The 18,977-nt window shown below is 37.3% G+C and overlaps 1 protein-coding gene across 2 annotated transcripts in view; it reads left to right on the top strand.

The window, feature by feature from the left end:
* The window catches only part of HIBCH (3-hydroxyisobutyryl-CoA hydrolase), a 37,235-nt gene that overhangs the window by 15,544 nt on the left and 2,714 nt on the right, over window positions 1-18,977 (top strand). For both annotated transcript variants that reach the window (XM_074548187.1, XM_005486959.4), the window contains exons 7-13: window positions 3,127-3,205; window positions 7,402-7,547; window positions 8,140-8,226; window positions 9,408-9,466; window positions 10,193-10,274; window positions 14,718-14,837; window positions 15,993-16,026. In XM_074548187.1, the coding sequence (XP_074404288.1) occupies window positions 3,127-3,205; window positions 7,402-7,547; window positions 8,140-8,226; window positions 9,408-9,466; window positions 10,193-10,274; window positions 14,718-14,837; window positions 15,993-16,026 (607 nt within the window). The remainder of the gene's footprint in view (window positions 1-3,126; window positions 3,206-7,401; window positions 7,548-8,139; window positions 8,227-9,407; window positions 9,467-10,192; window positions 10,275-14,717; window positions 14,838-15,992; window positions 16,027-18,977) is intronic.

Genomic DNA, 18,977 nt, shown 5'->3' with positions numbered 1-18,977 from the left:
TTACAAAATTCAGCTGTCAGGGGAAAAAAAAAGATTCCAGCAGTAAAAGCCTGATTGACCATGGGAGTGTATTACCCTGGAGAAGTCTGAAGGAAGACATCAGCTTTAGTATACAAGATCATGAAAAGCAGAACCCTGGCAGTGCAGAATAAAGTGTATTTTAATAAAGATATTATAGTTTTAAGACTTGTATGTGTAAGTGCTGGAAGTACCTGGTGAAGTGAGCACAAAAGATTTTTTAAATGGTGTGAAGGGCCTTCCTAGGCGGGACTCAGCTATGTAAGAGTTCAGCTAAATGATAACAAAATAAAATTAGAAAATCCAGAAATGAAAGAGGAATGCATTTAGATCTGTGACTGGTTTGTTCTTTACACAGGATGTATTAAACTAATGAGTATTTGTCCTTTGTGTTAGATCTAGAAGGTCAAACATGCAGTGGTATGCTAACCACTTGGGAAGTTACAAATAAACAAAAAAGCACATGAACACCAGTAAAGAAATTACTGGGATTTGCATCATTAACTAATTTTTCTTTCAAAATCTTATCTCAGTACTGGATCATTTAGAAACGATCTTCAAAGAAGCAAGAACATATTTGCACCTCTTTCTTTATAATGAATAAAAAGAAAATACAGTTTTAGTCTCTTAAATATACATCAGAAATAAGGCTGTACAAAACTTGGAGGCTATCTAGAAACAAATCCAATTATGGCTAGAGCATTTGAGAAAGTGAAATCTGATTTAATTACTTCTTTCAACAGAAAATTACATCTTTCAACTTTCTATTATTAGAACCCGCCATTTATTTTTATCACTCCAAAAAAGAACAAGCTTGGAAGAGAAGCTCCCTTCATGGAATTCACACTCAAATCTTTGGTACTTAATACTCAAGCCAAAAATTTGAATCCTTGAACAAAATTCTGATTGTCAAGAAAACAAGCCAGAAAAAATGCAATGAGATAGATGGTATTTGTATTTTTAGATATGGGATTCGAAAATACTAATTTAAGCATTAGAAAGACCAAAATGGACATGATTGTTATTTCATTAGCTTTAGAAAAAAGGCAGAGTTATTGCTGAACATGCATCAAAATAACAGCAGGCTTTACTTAATGCAGTGAAAATACGCTGTTATGACATTAAAGAAGTTGGAAGCGATGAAGTCACATTTCCATTTCATTAAAGAGCTCTGGAGCTGTGTTAGGAGTGAAGGAGCTTTTATACACAGCTTTGCATTTTCAGGACAACTGAACACAGGCCCGTTGCTCTTGCTGCTGCAGAGATGAGATCTGCTCAGTGCTCAGAGAAAGGGCTGAAGGACAGATAAGGGGTGAGACATGGGGTTTTGCCCTGTGCAAATAAGATTCAGATGTTTGCTCAGATCCCATTTGCCTCCCTGGAGCAGCAGTGCTTCGTGTGCATACATTTGGCTTAGTTCCTGAATGTAAAATTGAGTTGGATAACCACTCACCCTATGGGTGCATTTCTCAGGAAATTAAACTGGAATCTTAAAAACTTCATACATCTATATTAAAACCTGAGAGTGGCAGATAGTCATTACACAGAGGAAACTTGAAAATGTTTTCAGATTTAGTTGTGTATCACTCTATTGGAATAAATTAATTTCTTTCTGGATGGACTTGTAAGAGAGGCCAGGGAAGGGTGAGAGGAAATTTACTTTATATTAAACTGAGAAAGCTTTTAAAAAATTTTGACATAAAACTCAACCAAAGATCTCTGTAGATAAGCAAAAGAAATAAAGTTCTACTCTCACCTTAAAAACCTTAAATACATACTGCTTGTCCAAGGGAGTATCACCCAATTAATCCCACTGTTTTTGATGGGAAGTATGAAATACTGTGAAGATATTTGTGAAGACTACTAGCCTTAGTTGGGTAAAGTGCCCTTTTTCTAGTGTTAGAACAATTTAAAATGTTATTTAAAATCTATTATATCCTCATCAGACCTGGCTTATTTTGGCCAATGATTTTTAAAATATTTTAGTTTTAACAAGAAACATGGATGGCTGGAAGGTCTGAGCAAAGGGACAATTAACAGTGAGGAAGGGAAGTAAAACTGAAATGGTGGAAAGGATGAAAGAGAGAATATTTGTGTGAAATAATGACTTGTGAATTATTCAGCAGAGGATCTTGTCTCCAGATAGGATCAAACACACATTTCTATTGACAAGAATAATGTAGGTAACCTTTGAGAAATGAGACCTCAATATGTATGTTGTGGTTGTACCCTATAATCTAAGTATTCTTGGATTACATTGAATATTTTTGTTTTATTTATCAGTCTGCCTCTTGAAGATTTATCTAAATTAAATTTATTTTATGCAAAATGATTTTTTTTAATTGGGACTTGCTGCTGCTTACTACCTAAATCCAAAAATATGGCATAGACAACACCAGAAACTCTTCTGCTTTTGAGGGAAGGGTTTCATCATGACAGGCTGCTAGAGAATTGTGTTAGATACTCAGAAATGTGAATTCTGTTACTGACTTGGTGAGCACACCAGCCCAGTATAAAATTAGTTTCTAACCATGTATTTTGAATTTGAATCAATAATGCTGAAGGCTTTTTCTGCTTGAAATACTTCTGTGTTTATAATCTAGGTAATGATCACATTAGAAGAACAGTTAATTATTAATTATTTTGAAAGTATTAGGACGACAACTTTGTGAAATTTATGTATTTTTCAAAAGTATTGGGGTTTTTTTGGTGGTGATTTGAAGTAGGTGCAAAAATTATAGATGGAGTAACATTAGCTTAAGGATGTCAACTCCCTTAGTAGTCCAGTGGAAATAACAGAGTCACTCATGGCTTTTTGAAGTTATTCTCTGTATGACTCACCCATCTTTCAATGCATAGAAAAAGCTATTTCAGCCAAATGATGAAGATAATATGATTAGTGTTTGAACCATAAAAGGCCTTTTAATATTAAAATTTTGTTGGGCTGCACATGGTAAATCTAGTATTATTTAAATTGTAAAGCAAAGCAGGAGGTATGCTACGTAGAATTATTATTTTTATGGTTATTTTTATGATTAATCATTAGCATCATTGTGGTTATGACTATTTTTACCAGTAATTTTATAACTGTGTCCTTTGCCTGTGTAGGGAGTTGGTGTCTCAGTTCATGGACATTTTCGAGTTGCTACAGAAAAGACTGTTTTTGCCATGCCAGAAACAGCAATAGGTAAGTGTTTTGAGAAATTATCACATGTTAACATTGGTAGAGCTTCACTGTTTGGGTAATCATGGTGAATTGTCTTTGACTGAATGCTTTGGTGGTAGGGAAAGAATTTTAAAAGGGAATTGGAGATGACGATACATGTGGAAAGTATTTTCTGCTAAATTACCAGAAACTTCTCTGTGTTCTGGGAGTTGATCATGGAGCCTCTTAACTGTGTAGACTGACACAAAGGCTGGCAGGATAAAACTATTTTTTAAAAAGAACTAAAGTCTTGCTACAGATGGGGGCAGATAAGTCTGAAGCTCCCAGTGCAGGTACACCAGCTTTACCTTGGCAACTCAGTCAAACTGGGTGTGCCACAAGCTGCTCTGCAATTTCATAGAGACAGATTTTGGAATTCCAGCTTTTCTTGTAGATCATTAATGTAGACCCATTACAACTGTGCACAGATTGTGCCTAGGCAAGATCACAGTGTCTTCAGTGTCACCTTTTTTTTTGTTTTAAACAGCAACATGTACCTTGTGTTTTCTAATTTTTGATCCTACAGTTTCTTTGTCAATTCTGACAAAATTTCTTCCAAAAACAAATGTATCCCAGAGCTACATAAAGATACAGGTATGGCTCAAGAAAAATGAGTCAGATTAAAGGAAACTCTCCTCATGCAGCTGTCAAACACAATAAAGCATAATAAACCACCCAAATGCAAGCAAGCTCGTTACCATTTTAATTCCTGAGAGAGACATGAGAGCAATTCCTGCTAGCTGATAAATGTAATGTAATTTTTCTGACCAGGTGAAGTTGGGATGAAAAAACCAAAAACTACTTCAGCTCTCCAAGTATTGTTTTATTGCTGAAGAAAAGCTTAGTAAACTAAACTTAAGCTTTAATACAACATGAGTTTTCTGAGCTCTGAAGTTAATAATCAGTTGTTGTATATGAAAACCTTTGATGTTAACAATTTGTATTTTTTTTACCTAAACGGAGGTTCGTAGGTGTATGAAATTATTCTAGTAATAAAAGCACCTTCCCTTTCTTCTTCAAAGGGAAAGATATGAGTAGTTTTATATTAACAAGAACTATGTACTTTACACAGATTTATTGTGTTGACAAGGACTTATTTAAACAAAAATAGGCTGTGAAGACGTGAAGGAAAAGCTTAGAACTTGCTTAGGAAAGAAAGTAATTAAACCCCTTTTAGGATCACTTAAAAGTAAAACCACTGAAATCTGTTTGGATTTAAAGGCTTAGCTGTTTTGATCTCTGTGGGGTGTGTTTAAAATATCTGGCTCTCTAGATACTGTATTAATTGTTTTTTTCATGTGTTCATTTATTTCAGTAGGCATGACACCTTTGCTGTGAAATGAAAACAAAGCATTCATTCAGCTGCTCTGTTTTCACACAATTATTCTGCATTTGTACAGCACCATAAATAAAAGGATGTAGATAAATATGCCCCTTAGCAAATAGAAAGAAAAGGCTGTTCTACACTGTAGGAGTTTGCCATAGATAAGATAAAGCCCTGGAAAGCAGCACAGAAGTAGGAAGGTGTAGAAAACCACTGGTGGGGAGAACAAAGGATGGAAGTATAAGGTATGGGCTTTGGGGTGAGGTTACATTTATAATGGATGCTTCCTTGCATACCCCTGCTAAGTTTTTAGCAGTCTAGAAGTCAGTACTAATAAATTCCCAACCCTCTCTGCCAGACAAGATAAGAATGTAGCAGCACTGCCCTTCTCCTGCCTGGCAAATGCAGAGTTGCACCTTTGGGACTACAGCAGAGCCTGTTCCATCTGTGTGAGAGCACAGACTGCAAGTCAGCAGTCTGTGCTCATGGCCTGGGCAGCCCAGCAGCTCTTCTCTAACTTCACTAATTGAAAAATGATTGCTAAATGCTAACCAAAAAACCCAAAAATCAGGTATGGAATACATTAAGAGAACCTCAGCAGCAAGGAGAAACATGTGAAGTTTTACTGAGAGAAGAGCAATATGTAGAACATGAGAACATTACAGGAGTAAAATTATAAGAGGAAAAGGAAGACAGGAACATTGAAAAGGATACAGTAGAAGCTATAGCAGACTATGCAACCAAGGAAGTTTAAAGTGGATTAGGTAGACCTTCAATAATCCTGTTTGTAAATTCCTTAATTAAAGAAACCTTCATTCAATTTAGGTTTATTCGCCTCTAAAGCTACTTAAGGCTAATCAACTTCACAGTTTATTTAGAACTGAGTTCCTGTGTATGGCCAAGTGGAAGGACACTATGGATCCCAATAGAAAGATGGTTTTCCTCTGGAAATGTGCTGGAGTGTGGAGGAGCAGTAGTCCAGCATCAGTATTATTTTAAGTACAGCAAAAAGGAAAAAATATTGTTGCTGTTGTTGTTCTGGTGGATGGAGAGAATAATGTAATTGCCTTTTTGCTTTAGAGAGCATTTTTAAGATAGGTTTTCCTTTTAAATGAGGTTGGGTTTGGTTTTTTTTATTGCAGTAGAAGGATATCCAAGGGGAGACAGATGAATAGAAACATAAAACTAAATAGAAGTCTTGGCATCACTGTTGTGATAGCTCAAGCTGAGAAGGTAAAATGTAGAATAGACTATTTGAGAATGTGAGTACAGATAAAAAAAAGGTAAGTGATGAATTGGAGTTCATACAGCTTAGGGCTTTTAAAGGGTATCAGCAAGGCATTCAGCATTTCAGAAGAGCTGTATGTCTCAGCAGCCTGGGAGATGAGGGATAAATCAGTTAATGACAGCACACACATCAGTGGGAATAGAACACTACAGCTGTAACTGATAGGCAGTGACTCCTAAACCCAACCTTTTGATGTAGTAGAAGCAGCAGAACAAAAAGAAGACCAGGAGGGAACCAGAGGAAAAAAGCTGAGACGGGTTAGATACTCAGATTGTTAACAGGGAAACACTGAAGAGCAGCTGTCTGAAAGAAACCTCCCCTTGTTGCCTCCAAGAGGGAGAACTGTTCAGGGACCACTAATTCCCCATGGCTCAAAACACTTGGAACAGGGTCTTTCTGTAATACATACATGGACTGTTGTGAACAAAAGCAATTACATGTGAGTGAAAAATTCCCATCTTCTATCAGAACCCCATTTAAACTCCTTAGGTACATCTGAATTTTCCCAGTTAATACCTCTTCTTTGGCAACAACCTTACAAGTTTCTTACTGCTCATTTGTATTCTGTTTTACGTGTTTTCATGATTCATTTGATTCATTCTCTGAAAGTGAAAAAAAATCCACCACACCTTTAATTTCTTCAGAAGACTTCAGTTTCATGAATGCACCATTGGCATGATTTCAAGATAGTAACTAGACCTTGCTTCTATGCATTCAGATTTCTGAAACCAAGACCAAATACTGAAACCAATCTCAATGCTGAAATCAATAGCTAAACTAAACTTTTTTCAAGGTTAAGTACGTTTAAAAATATGTCTAAACTAATTTTTGTGAGCAATTTATATAGCAGAAGGTAGATACTTTCCAATACAACTTTTAAAAGTATTTAAAATTCTAGTCACAGCTTTAAATTCTTAAAAAATGTATCCTAATCTGTAGATTTTAAAAAAGTATATAAGAGTGTTACTAAACTGGAGAGTTTAATATTATTTTTTAAAATTAGCTTAGTCACAATCCTGTCAAAGAGCCCAGTACTAAGTCAGCATCTTGTGCCTCCACCTTCAGGAAGACCCTATCAATATTGTTGATCTATTTTTGAATTCTTAGCCCCAAAATTTGTTCAAACTAAGCTATGCAAGAGGCACTTCATCAGTGTTTAATATTTTGATCATAATCAAATATTTCATTGAAAAAGCAGCATCCAGTTTGAGCTTGCACAAATCATTTCACAATTCTTTGGGTCACTTCTGTTTCCTTGCTGAGAGCACACTTGATTTTTCAAGTACCTAAAATTGTCTCAAGTTGTTGGCAAATAGAATAAATATTCTTCTTTGGTATATGTTTGTGAAGTATGTGCCAGTGGAAAAGATGAAGTTTGGAAAGTGTTCAAGAGTTTGCTTTTAGGAAGGATTTTGATGCCAGAAATGTCAAGCCAAGTCAAGGAGAAACTTGGACAAGGTTGCTGTGCCTATGCAAGGAAGATGAAAATGAGACAAGAAAAAATTGCTGCTAGTGATGATTAGTACACGATCTCCCTTCACTTTTGTTTTGTGTTGTTTATTTCAGGCCTTTTCCCTGATGTAGGTGGAGGATATTTCCTGCCAAGGCTCTCAGGAAAGATTGGCTATTACCTCGCACTGACAGGCTGCAGGCTGAAAGGAAGAGATGTGCTAAAGGCTGGCATTGCTACACATTTTGTAGAATCTGAAAAGGTGAGGTGCCAGCAGTGCTGGCCAGGGCACAGCCCACAGCCACACGAGAGCTTTGGGGTTTTTGCACCCCAGACCTTGGTACCAGCACTCCTGTCTGCAGAGGTGCACTCCCAGTAGCTGCCTGTGCCCTGCAAACAGGCATGGTGGGACACTCTCAAGCTGTCCTTCTAACACTTGCCAGCTGGTGACAGCTTTGCTTGAGGGAAGGAGCAAATGGTGCTGTTTTTAAAATTCCACTCTTGGAAGGGCATGAGCTACTCAGCAGAATGGAGCTGCTTAAAAATGGTGCAGTTTAAACAACAGTGTATGAAACTAGAGGTTTGTACAACTGCAAAGTTTGCAGTGAAGGTGACACTCTATTAAAATGGAGTTCTTTGCTGGTCACTGCAGACATAATTAAATTAGGGTAGTTCAACACTGACACATGAACTCTGTGTCCTTGTGTTGTTTGCTTTGTGCTTCTTTAGGGTCTGTCAGAAAGTTGGGGAGGATGAGGGAGAGTTTATATATGTATATCCTACTATTGCCAGAGTAATAACCCAAGCAGTGGGTTTTGTTTTACTTACTTGTAATTAAATCTTATTTTTAACAGCTACCTGCCTTGGAGAAAGACCTGATAGCACTGAAATCTCCTTCAAAAGAAAAAATTGCAGATTTATTGAACTCTTACCACATGAAGGTAATCTGAAATTACTGAAATCAAGCAAAAATTGTTAAATATATGTAGACATTATTTTTTAATCCATGTTACTGATAGTCTTTTTCTATGTTAGAAAATAATGAGTTTCCAAACTAATGAGTTTGCAAACTTGTTCCACTCTCTCCATAATACTTGTGTTAGCCCCATGTAACAATGGGCATGAAAATAAAAGGTTTTGCCTTCACAATCAGTGGCTATTTTAACTCTTTTGATGTGCATTGCAGTTCTCTTTCAAAAGAAACCTCTAGAGTCAAACCAGTATTCAGTGTTACTCAGTCAATTACTCTGCTGTTGTTCAGCTTTAAAATGAGCTGTGTCTACTCTTGTTATTTCTGTTTTATAATTACTAAGTTCATAAATAAGATTAATTGGAAAAATAAATGGGATAAGCTAATTTACATCCTAGTACTGATTATTTTGACAAAACAGAATGCTGTGAAATAGGAGTGATTATATGTTGCAGTATCCTGCTTTGCAAGACTACACTGAATGGCAAAGGAAATTGTATTTTTAGTTATCAGAGCTGAAATGCCAGGGAACCTTTTCAGCTTCAGCTGCTGTTCCTGAACATCTGCTTATGTCCCAAACCCCTTAATGCCAGAAGATGTGAAACATTTGACAGCTTCCCATAGAAAGCCAATGGATCTATCACACACTTTGTACATCTAAATAAAATTTGGTTAAATGACACAGAAAAGAGAAGGAAGGGAAATGCCTTTTTTTTCCCTTGGTCATTAAAAAAGCCTAAACATAGGCCTGTATATTTTTAAAGAAAATGAAAGGTTGTTTTTAAAAACAATCTCTGATTCTTGAGTAGATTTATCTGCACTGAATTTCTTCTGTGCATTGCACAGAAGTGTTTTGATAGAATAATCAGAATTACTTGTGTACAAGGTAACCACCCAGGCAAATGTGCATCCACTGTAGCTCAGACAAAGCACTGCAGTATGAGGCAACATCTTCAACATTCACAGGATAAAGCCAAGTTCATATATACACACTGCAAAGTTTTAATTCATTAAGAATTGCACTGTCTTATGAACATTAGGTGTTCATTTATGATACAATATTTGTGGAACAAAAGTCACTGAAATTTTTTGTACTGATACACTTTTCAGTCTAAAATAACCAAGTAAAATACATATTTGCTTTTTAAATAGTGCACAATTGATCAAGAAAAGGAGTTTTCACTTGATGAACATATGGAGAAGATTAACAGGTATTCAGTAATTTTTCAATTTTTTTTATCCTTGTGTGTAGAGAACATGAAGTTAAATCTAGTTACATTATTTCACAGATAAGGTGAGAGAAATCACCTTCAAGTTTAAATAGCATTTTGTCTTTAGGGAGCTTTATCTGAAGCTAATTAAACATTTCACCCATCAGTACATTAAATACTTGGGCAAAGTAACCTGATTCATAGCCACTGGCACATTGAAATGAACATTTTCTGTAGATATTGGATGGGAATTTGTGAGACTAACTGTTCCATTGCACAGGAAATGTAACCTAACACATTTACAGTACTCATTGGGTAAAGGCCAATGGTAGCTTGGAACTTAAGGAAAGGAGAAATAAATGAGAGTGATAAGAAAGAGCTAAATCTCTGCAAGAAGGATGGCAGTAACTACATTTAGAGATAAAAGATGCTGACAGCAAACCAGCAGAATGGAGCTGATAGCTAAAGACTTACTATGTTATAAAAGCACAGCTAAGACTGATGGTAGTAATTGAAGTTTATAAATAAATACCAGAGTTTCTTAGTAAGTTTTATTGAAATACTAGAGATTTGTAAAGGAAAAGGAGACGCCTGAATTACTTGAAACTGGACAACATGGAAGACATTGCTAAGAAAAGCCATATCAGCTGATTATGCTCTGTTTCTAACATCCCTTCAAAGGTAACACAGAAACTGAAGCAGCTTGTTAACTGACTTTTCTTCTAGTCTTTTTTCAGCAAATAGTATGGAAGAAATTGTTAAAAAGTTAAAGCAAGATGGTTCTCCTTTTGCCATGAAGCAGCTAGAGGTAAAGTCTATGTCATTTTTGTTAGAGATTTTAAGTCTGGTTTTATGGTTTTATCCTTTTTTTCTTATCATAGGGCAGATTTTAGTTCCCCTGTAGGGCTTTGGACTGAGAGCCTCAAGTTCTCACTCACAGTCCTGAGGGATTCTCAGTAGTTCTGCTCAGACAAGGGTATTCCTCTAAAATCACACAATGTGAGCACCATCATGTGGTGCATAAAATTGTAATTTAGTTAAAAAAACCCAAACTCTCCTTTCTTTTCCCCTCCCCATGGTCAGGGGGCTGTTGGGAACAAGTGTTCCCTTTATAGCTTCTCATTATATTGCCAAGGCTTGGAATAAAACAGTGCCAGAACAGTGTTGTTGGTTTTCTTCCATTCCAGATATCTCATTTGGGTAAACAAAAAAAGAAATTTATAATCACAAAGTATTTTTTGATCTTTCTAATGCATTTCTGAGTGTTGGATGTAGTCACTACTCAAAAAACATGCAGCAATGCTACACACATAATTCCTACTTCAGCCTCAGAGCAAGAAGCAACTTATATTCATGTATAAATAATGTGTATATTTTCTTTTTTTCCGTTGAAATAGCTTTATTTAGATGACTTGTAAAAGTTTTGTATGGAGCTAGTGAAATATTCCAACTGGATAGAACTGAAGTATTCCTCCAGCAAAAGAGTTGTTTTAACTTTAGTTACAGCTCACAGAAGAAATCCTCCTTTCATAGTAAAATAAAACATCCATCATCTTTGACTTTGATATGAGCAGAAGGAATTTTATAAGGTAGTATTCACATTAGGCACCCTGTCACTTTAAAAAAAAATAATTCAAAATGTAACACATTGTCACTGGAACTATCAAACAGTTTGTGAGAAAGGAAGTTCTAAGACTATTTTTGTGCCAACCAATGCATCTACACTGCAATAAGTTTAGCATATGTCTTATAATAGCAAAATTGAATACAAGGGAAAGCTGATTTTTTTTCTCCTACTACTCCAGATTTCATCAGATAAAGCAGTCAAATGAATTGGTGCCAGAATAAAAATGTTATCTGTTCATATTATATTGATTAGGTTCAGTGGGCGTTGAAAACAACAAAGAATTATTTGTTCTTTTTCCTTATTATGATAGTACATTTCTTTAAGAGTTTTAATTCAGAACTTAAAACTAAGTTATCTATTGATGACTAAGTTGGGTCATCTACTTCCAAGTTATGATTTTGTGTAACTCATTTTTTGAATTTCCAAACAACAACAAGGGCCATTTTGTTGCTTCTTCAGTTCTCATATGTCTTTAATAGTACTTTATAACAACTTTTTTCTTTCATGTGATTCACAAATGAATGTCCTTGGAGTTGACCAGAGTTTCAGAACAATTGTCTGTTCTGTTCATGAGATAATACTCTGCTGGTGTGACTTGCTTCAGTCCATGCAGAAATTTGTGGGAAAAACCCCATGAAACAAATCCCACATTTTCTAGCAGATGCAAGACTTAGTGTGAACAAATACTTAAATTCAGAGGAGTTTCTGACAGCAGACATGCTGTGCTAAGCAGTAGGATTAGATAAGATTGTGAAACCAAGGTTTCACTTTAGTGTCCAGGTACAGGAACAACAGCAAATCCACCTGATAAATATCATATCAGCTGATTCAGTAACAGCAATGTCTATGCTTATTCTCTTTGTTTGTTTTTGTATTTGTTATATGTATAAGCAAGCCTATGGAATAAGCCCTAACTGAAATTTTAATACAAATATCCTAATTTGGAGGTACCCCTTGGTACATCCACCTTGTACCTTGGATCAGCAAGGTTAATAAAATGGAACTCCTAGTTCCACAATAATCCAAGTATGCTATGAGCCATGCTATCCCACGTACCCTGTTCTCATTGACCTACAATACTCCTGCTTTTTCCTTTCAAAACATGCCTGCTTGGCAGGCTGTCACATACCTGATACTGAAATATTGTGTGAAGAATATAAAGTTGTTAAAATTCTACTTGAGAATGACTTCGTGATTTACATCACACTTTGAACCCAGCTACAAACAGGTAGAAAGCCAGACAACTTACACTTAGAACTCAGTAGTTTTCAAACCTTTAACTTTGTAGTGCTAGTTTGTTTTCAGGATTGACATGAGCCAGAAAGCTTTAGTCTGAGGGGCAGGTGTGCCATTTCTAGTGGGATGAAGTAAATGCAAGGTCTTAACCTGAAAAAGCATCAGATACTTGACTTGGTTTTCACATAAGTAAGTGATGGGTGTCTTCATCTATTGCAAGGGGAGTCATGGACCTCTGTGAGGTTTTGGGGTTTTTAAGTGAAGGAAAGTCACTATTCCCACTTTTATGCTTGTAAGGGAATCTGCTGTGTCAGTGCCACTTAATTCAGTCACCTTCTGTTAGCATTTTATTGGTGTTCAGTCTACTGCAAATTCAGTTTAGAGCTTTTGTAATCATTGTGTCAAAATCAAGATGGTTTGAAAGATACTGGAATAGATGTCAAATACTTCTATGAAGACTTCTTTGCATTTTAGTACTCCCCACTCCAGCCTATCCTGTCTCTTTTTAGGCTTGTTCCCTAGCACCAATCCCCTCCTCTCTGTACAGGGAATGTATTTATAGCTACACTGGTGACTCATTTTTCTGCAATTACACCTACCCATTTTCCTGCCGTGTTCCTCTTCCTCCGGCTTGATTTCTGTCAGTACCTCCTCCACCTTCAGCCTCATTGATATGCCAAGATAACCAGTCTACTGCATCTAGCAGCTGCCTTAAGTGCTGTTTGCAGATCTTCCCCATTCCAGTGCTTGCTTTGACCAGAGCTTGCCACGACCATTTCACCTCTTGAGCCATCTGGCCATACCATGCATAGCATTTAACCTGGTCTGAGCAAAGACTTCCTAATCTAAATGACAGAATGTGGAACTTAGAGGAGGAAAGGTCCAGCTGAAAGACAAGGCCAGCAAGAGCATCATACTGGAAATAAAAGCTGCCACCCATGTAGAACCTACACAGTGATGTAGTTGGAGGTACAGCAGATCTCTCAATCTGCTGAGTCTCTCATTGTTGGAGAGCTTGACCAGAACTGGGGAACTGTTGGCACTGGGAGCCAGTGTTGGCTCATTCTTTGCCAGACTCTCTCTCAAGCACAGTGATCACAGAACGACAGAGCCAGTGCTTTGAAGGCACAACTCCACACACTCCTGCTTGTGTAGCAATCACATGTTTTCCAGCTTAACTAGGCAAAATGGGTCACTGCTGTATCAGCTGGTGTCTGGAGGGATGAAGAGTAATTGGGAACTAGAAAAAAAATGTTGCTGCTGATGACTGGAAACCTGCCATTTCAGGCTGTGGTAAGGAGCCTAATGTCTGCAATGAAAATAATGTAAAGAGGCAAATCATACCATCTGCTGCTTTTTAATAGTGATGAAAATGTCCTAATTATCAGGAAGTATCTGTTGTACCATGAATGATACATATCTTTTATTTGGCTTTACAGAGAAGGGAGGATTGTGTTTAGAGTAAGAAAACAGTGATAAGCAACAATAAGATTTAGCTCCTTTTCCCCACAACCCTATGAAGCTTTAAAGCTCTGTTCTTTTCTCTTAACTAGGATTTTTGTCTTTCTCCCCACTTTCCCCTACTGTTTACTGGCATGCAGTTCACCAAAGGACACTCCTGAGAGCCAGATTTACAGCATTTGTTTGTTTGCTTTACAAGAATCCTGTCTGTGACACAATATTTATAGCCTGTGCTTCTGTCAAAAGAAGGCAAGACCTCCAATCTTCCTATCAGCAGAGTAATTTAAGGCTAAACTACTTCAGTATCTGTTAATCCTATACAAGAAACCTGGATAAATATGTTTGGTTTATTCTAACATTTTCTTCCACAGATTTCTTCTTTGCATATCATTTGGTCTTTGCCAGTGATGGTGAAGCAATGACTTAAAGTTGGTTGCCAGTCTCTCTATTATACCTTACTACTCTGTTGTACCAAATAAAACTTACATGCTAAGCAATACTAATATCACCTACACCTAGTAAATCTGGGAGTAATTCACACTAAATATATATATGATATTCAAAACCAAAGTACACTTGCTTGTAACACTTGCCTTCACTTATCAAAAGATTCTCCTTGAAAATGTCTTTCAAACTACAGTAATTTCTCTGGCTAGTAGTAATTTTATCTCAAATGATGGGACCTTAGGAGTTCTAGGTTTTCCACAAGTGATGGCACACATCCCAGAGATCTTGCTGATCAAAGCTTATGCAGGAAAGTTCATTTAATGTGACAGCTTGGTGGGAGGGAGCAGGAGGAATAGGTGTCACAGAGCTCAGGGACAAGAGAGCCATCATTTACTTCACAAAGTTTAAAATGCACAAAAGACAGACTTGAAAAAGTGTCCAAATTGAAGAAAATAAAAATAATGTTACTGTCTTCCCCAGACTATTAACAAGATGTCACCCACGTCTTTAAAGCTGACTCTCAGACAGCTCAGAGAGGGAAGTTCCATGAGTTTGCAGGAGGTGCTCCGGATGGAATACAGACTGAGCCAGGCATGCATGGTGAGCAGCAGCTGAGCCTCTTGTCCCTTCCCAGCCACAGGGGGGGAACACTTTACCAGAGATTAAAAAATTTATGTAGACTTCATCAAGAGTTTATAATTTATAGATTTTCAATATCATCTTTGTGTGTCGGTGAGGCTGTCACTTTTTCCTTGTTTCATGTTATTATATGGAATGCAAAGGACACTACATTAATGATGGCCAGGTGGGAGTGTAGAAAACTTCAGTTAAAGAATATGAAAACATTAATATATAGATAGTTTCATATTTGGATTGTAATTTTAAAACTGGTGTTCTTGAACAGGTTTCTATTCAAATTACTTAGCCCTCAGTGCCTCAGTTCCCAGCAGCAGGGTGCAAATAGTTGTTTATCACTGCCTTTCAAGAGTGTTGTCTATGAAAAATTTATCACAGCAAGAGATTTTAGTGCTATTTGTACTAAGTGCTGAGGACTTGGATAGCAGATGAGAAAGTGATCCTTGCAGTGGAACAGAGCTGCTAACTGAATTACCTGAAAAAATGCCTTACAGGGTTTGCCATGGCATCCTTATTATATTAGTTTTGGCACATTTTAAAATAAGGCTTTTATGTGTCCAATTAAATGATTTGTGATAGTCAAAGTAAATACTTAAAGAAGTGAAAATCTGTCTAATCCTGATGTTCTAATGCCTGACTAAAACCAAGATTGTGGCTCCATTACTAATGAAGCATGCTTAGGGATTTAAGTGTTACATTACCCTTCTTTAAAAAAGAATTGGATGTTTACAGGATTCCATTTCACTGCAAAGTGTTCCAAGTCTGCAGAATACATCACAGTTCCTGAAGACTGGCCTTTCTCAAAAGAATTTCTGATACTACACACCTTAGCCCCAATATGTGACCCTCTTTAGAAAAAGATGTGAGGTGTTACACAGAGAGAACTTGGTTTGTGGCACAGCTACAGGTCAGCAGACTGATTTTAAGAGATGTGGCTGCATTTAAGCAAGAAGATACAGAGCTCTTTAATAAGTAAAGACAAAGTAGGTCTAGAAAAGAACAGTACAAGTGGGATTTAACTGAATCTGGAGAACTTGCATTTCAAGCAGAAAGGGATAGGGAAAGATGGGATCAATAGAACCTGTCATGTTACAGCTTTCTTTTTTTATAATCTTTCAGAAGGGCCATGACTTCTACGAAGGGGTTCGAGCAGGTAAGTTCCCACACCAGAAACACTCCTCAAGCTGATAGCACACACATTCACAATTGTGGTGCTTCTTTGGAAACCACTACAAGTGCATGCAGCAACAGCCCAGAAAAACTTCCCAGCTTAGGTTTTGCTTATTGGACTTCTTCTGTGTGGCCAAAATTTGTTATTGTTCCAAAGCACAAGAGCCATATTGTTTCCTTTGTGCAATCTCAGTTCCCTAACATTGTTTATCCACCTGGTTGCACCATTTCTTTCACATTTAACACTGACAGTAGTGAGTAGCTGCATGCATCACTTGTGTCCAGGTTTAGCATTGCCACAGAGCTGGCTCAGCCAGCTACACAATGCTTTGAGACTCAAAATCAAAAACAACTGTTTGTATAGAAAACTGTTAGAACAAAGACTTACTTTCCCTCCTGTCCAGAATATCTCTGAATGGAAGTGTCTTACTACTAAACAACTATATACATAACATAAACTAATTCAACATGTTGAGGCATTGGTCAAGAGAGGTAGAGGTAAAAGCAGAGCAGTGGCTCCGCAAATTCATCCAGGGGACAGACTTGAAGCCTGTCCTTGATCCTACTGCTGATTCACTGTGCAGGTTTTCAAACCCAAAGTCACATCTGTTGGGAGCTGTAGCAATTATTTATGTACTGTTCATCACGAGATGAAATAAAGCACAGGCTTTTTCCAAGGAGCTTACAGTACAAGGCATTTGGATGGATAACTTTTGGTTGGACTTTTAATTCACACAGTTACATACTCAAGTATTATCACCTCCTCCTCATTGTTTTATATCTGTCTTTATAAAGCAGCTTGAATTCCACTCGAGGAATGGATATTAGTTGGAGTGGCTGCTATTAGTAACACTGTACTAAAGATAGCCTGGGGTGAGAGATGCAAAATTTATTCATACAGCACGGGGAAAGTTTCTGACTTTAATTAATTAGTCTTTAGCACTTATTAGCAGACACTCCTTTGAAGAATTTACCACACATGTTGAGAAATGGTTTTCATTATGTTGGTAATGGGGACAAGGGTACCCTAAAAATACTGTTCCTGGGATATATTCTGCATCAGCAGATAAGCTGCTGAAATGTAGTTATTCAGGAAGTGACAAACTCCAAGTTTGAGAGTCAGAGGAGCACCAACTGAATTTCTCCTTGCAAGGCACAAGGTCATGAAACCATCTGGGACTGCAGTACAGTACAAAGGCAAATCCCTTGTCAGTATGGCCAGGAAATGCACAAAGTGCTTGTAAAGAGAGAGGCTGCAAGAACAGCAGTTGGGAAACTTCTCTTTTCCACAGGATGATGTAGCAAAAGTTTAACTATATCAGGAGAAGGAAAACAACAAACCCACCAAAGATCTAACTGCACCGAGGGGATTGCTCATAATGATAATTTGTTCCTGAAGCACTTTTGTTCTCTGCTTACTGCATAGATCTTGTTCTCAGATTTTCACTCTTAGCATTGTTTCTCTTGTTGCAGAGGAGTGTAGAATCTGACTCAAGATCACTTTTTTAGTTTGGTCTAATTTCATAAAAATCATTATCCATCAATGTGCTGAGCATCCTTTTTAACAGTAAGGGAGATTATTAAGTACCTCACAGGCCCAACCGTTGTGAATAAAATTGATAAAAGTGTTTCTCTTTCCTAAAGCCGTATATTACAAGCATTTAAGAGCCAGTTCTTGACCCTCTGTACCACAAAAAGATCTACCATCAACAGAAGTTGAGTTACAACAATCAGATTTTAGTTTAAGAATGTTTCTCAGCAGCCAATGGCCACAGGGCAGGTTTTACTAATACCTTTCATCTGCTTCAAGCCATAATTTTAAAAGGCTTTCTAGGGAGTAGTTTTAAAGCTTTTTAAACCTGCTTTGACCTGAGGTCAAAATTTCTTTTTTATTTTTAGCCAGTTTTCTTTCAACCTGAAAATAAGCTGTGGCAGTCTTCCCTGTTTATGATTCTTGTGATTGGAGTGATTAAAGAAAAGCCAAAACTCTTAAAAACTATAAAACACATGGATCATATTTCATCAGCATTTACCTATAAAATGGTAATTGTGGACTTGGAACACATTAGGTATCAATTTTTCACCTTGATTAATCGAACAATATGTCAACTAAGAAATGCATAGGTCTGGGTAGTTGCCAAGAATTGTTTTTCAAATCTTACTGCCTAAGAAAAGTGGTCACTTTTGGAGTCAAGTGCTCAAACACATCCAGCTAGGATACAATCTCGGCAGCAGATCTCAGGGACAAATATCTGTTAATTCACCCTCCTAACTCTTTGTGCAGGAATGTGCACTGGAAATGGAGCTGTAAAGGTCTTCCACATCTTGCTGATGCTGCAAAGATGATATTTGTGTGCAGCTCCTGCCACCTCCCCTGCAGGGCTGGCAGATGTGAGCTGTACCCTGGGCACCCCAGGGCCCTGCACGAGCGGAGAGATTTTATGGCAGGGCCTTGGAAAGAGCAGAGTTTAGACTGTGCTGGAGGAAGCTCAGCAACAGAACACTACCTGAAGTCTGGTAAAGTCACTGCTGCTGAACAGAGGGGTTTGGGATTTTGATTAAAAAAGGTGAATCACAAAAACAAATCCTTAACACAATGTCTGCGCTCAGTTACTTTTATCATAATGAATTCTCTTAGCCTACCTTAGAAGTCTTCAGAATTTCTGTTTTCTTAATGATTGATCTCAGGCTGGAGAGATACAAAATGTAAAGAAGTCAGCGCAGAAAGGGAATATTTTCATGGTTCTACTAGAAAACAAATATTTTGACTCATACAAGATTAAAGACTCCACTAGAGAGACCATTATGAGCGTTGAGTTATTCCTCCAGAATAAAACTGGCCACAGATCCAAACAGAAAGATGAACTTGAACAGACAGCAGTACCCTGGAGTGCAGAACTGGCAGCACTTACTGCAGCATGGCAGAGGGGAAGC

Source organism: Zonotrichia albicollis, chromosome 10 (assembly GCF_047830755.1).
Source record: "Zonotrichia albicollis isolate bZonAlb1 chromosome 10, bZonAlb1.hap1, whole genome shotgun sequence".
In the NCBI taxonomy this organism is placed as follows: Eukaryota; Metazoa; Chordata; class Aves; order Passeriformes; family Passerellidae; genus Zonotrichia; species Zonotrichia albicollis.
This window is presented reverse-complemented; position numbering and strand designations above follow the sequence as displayed.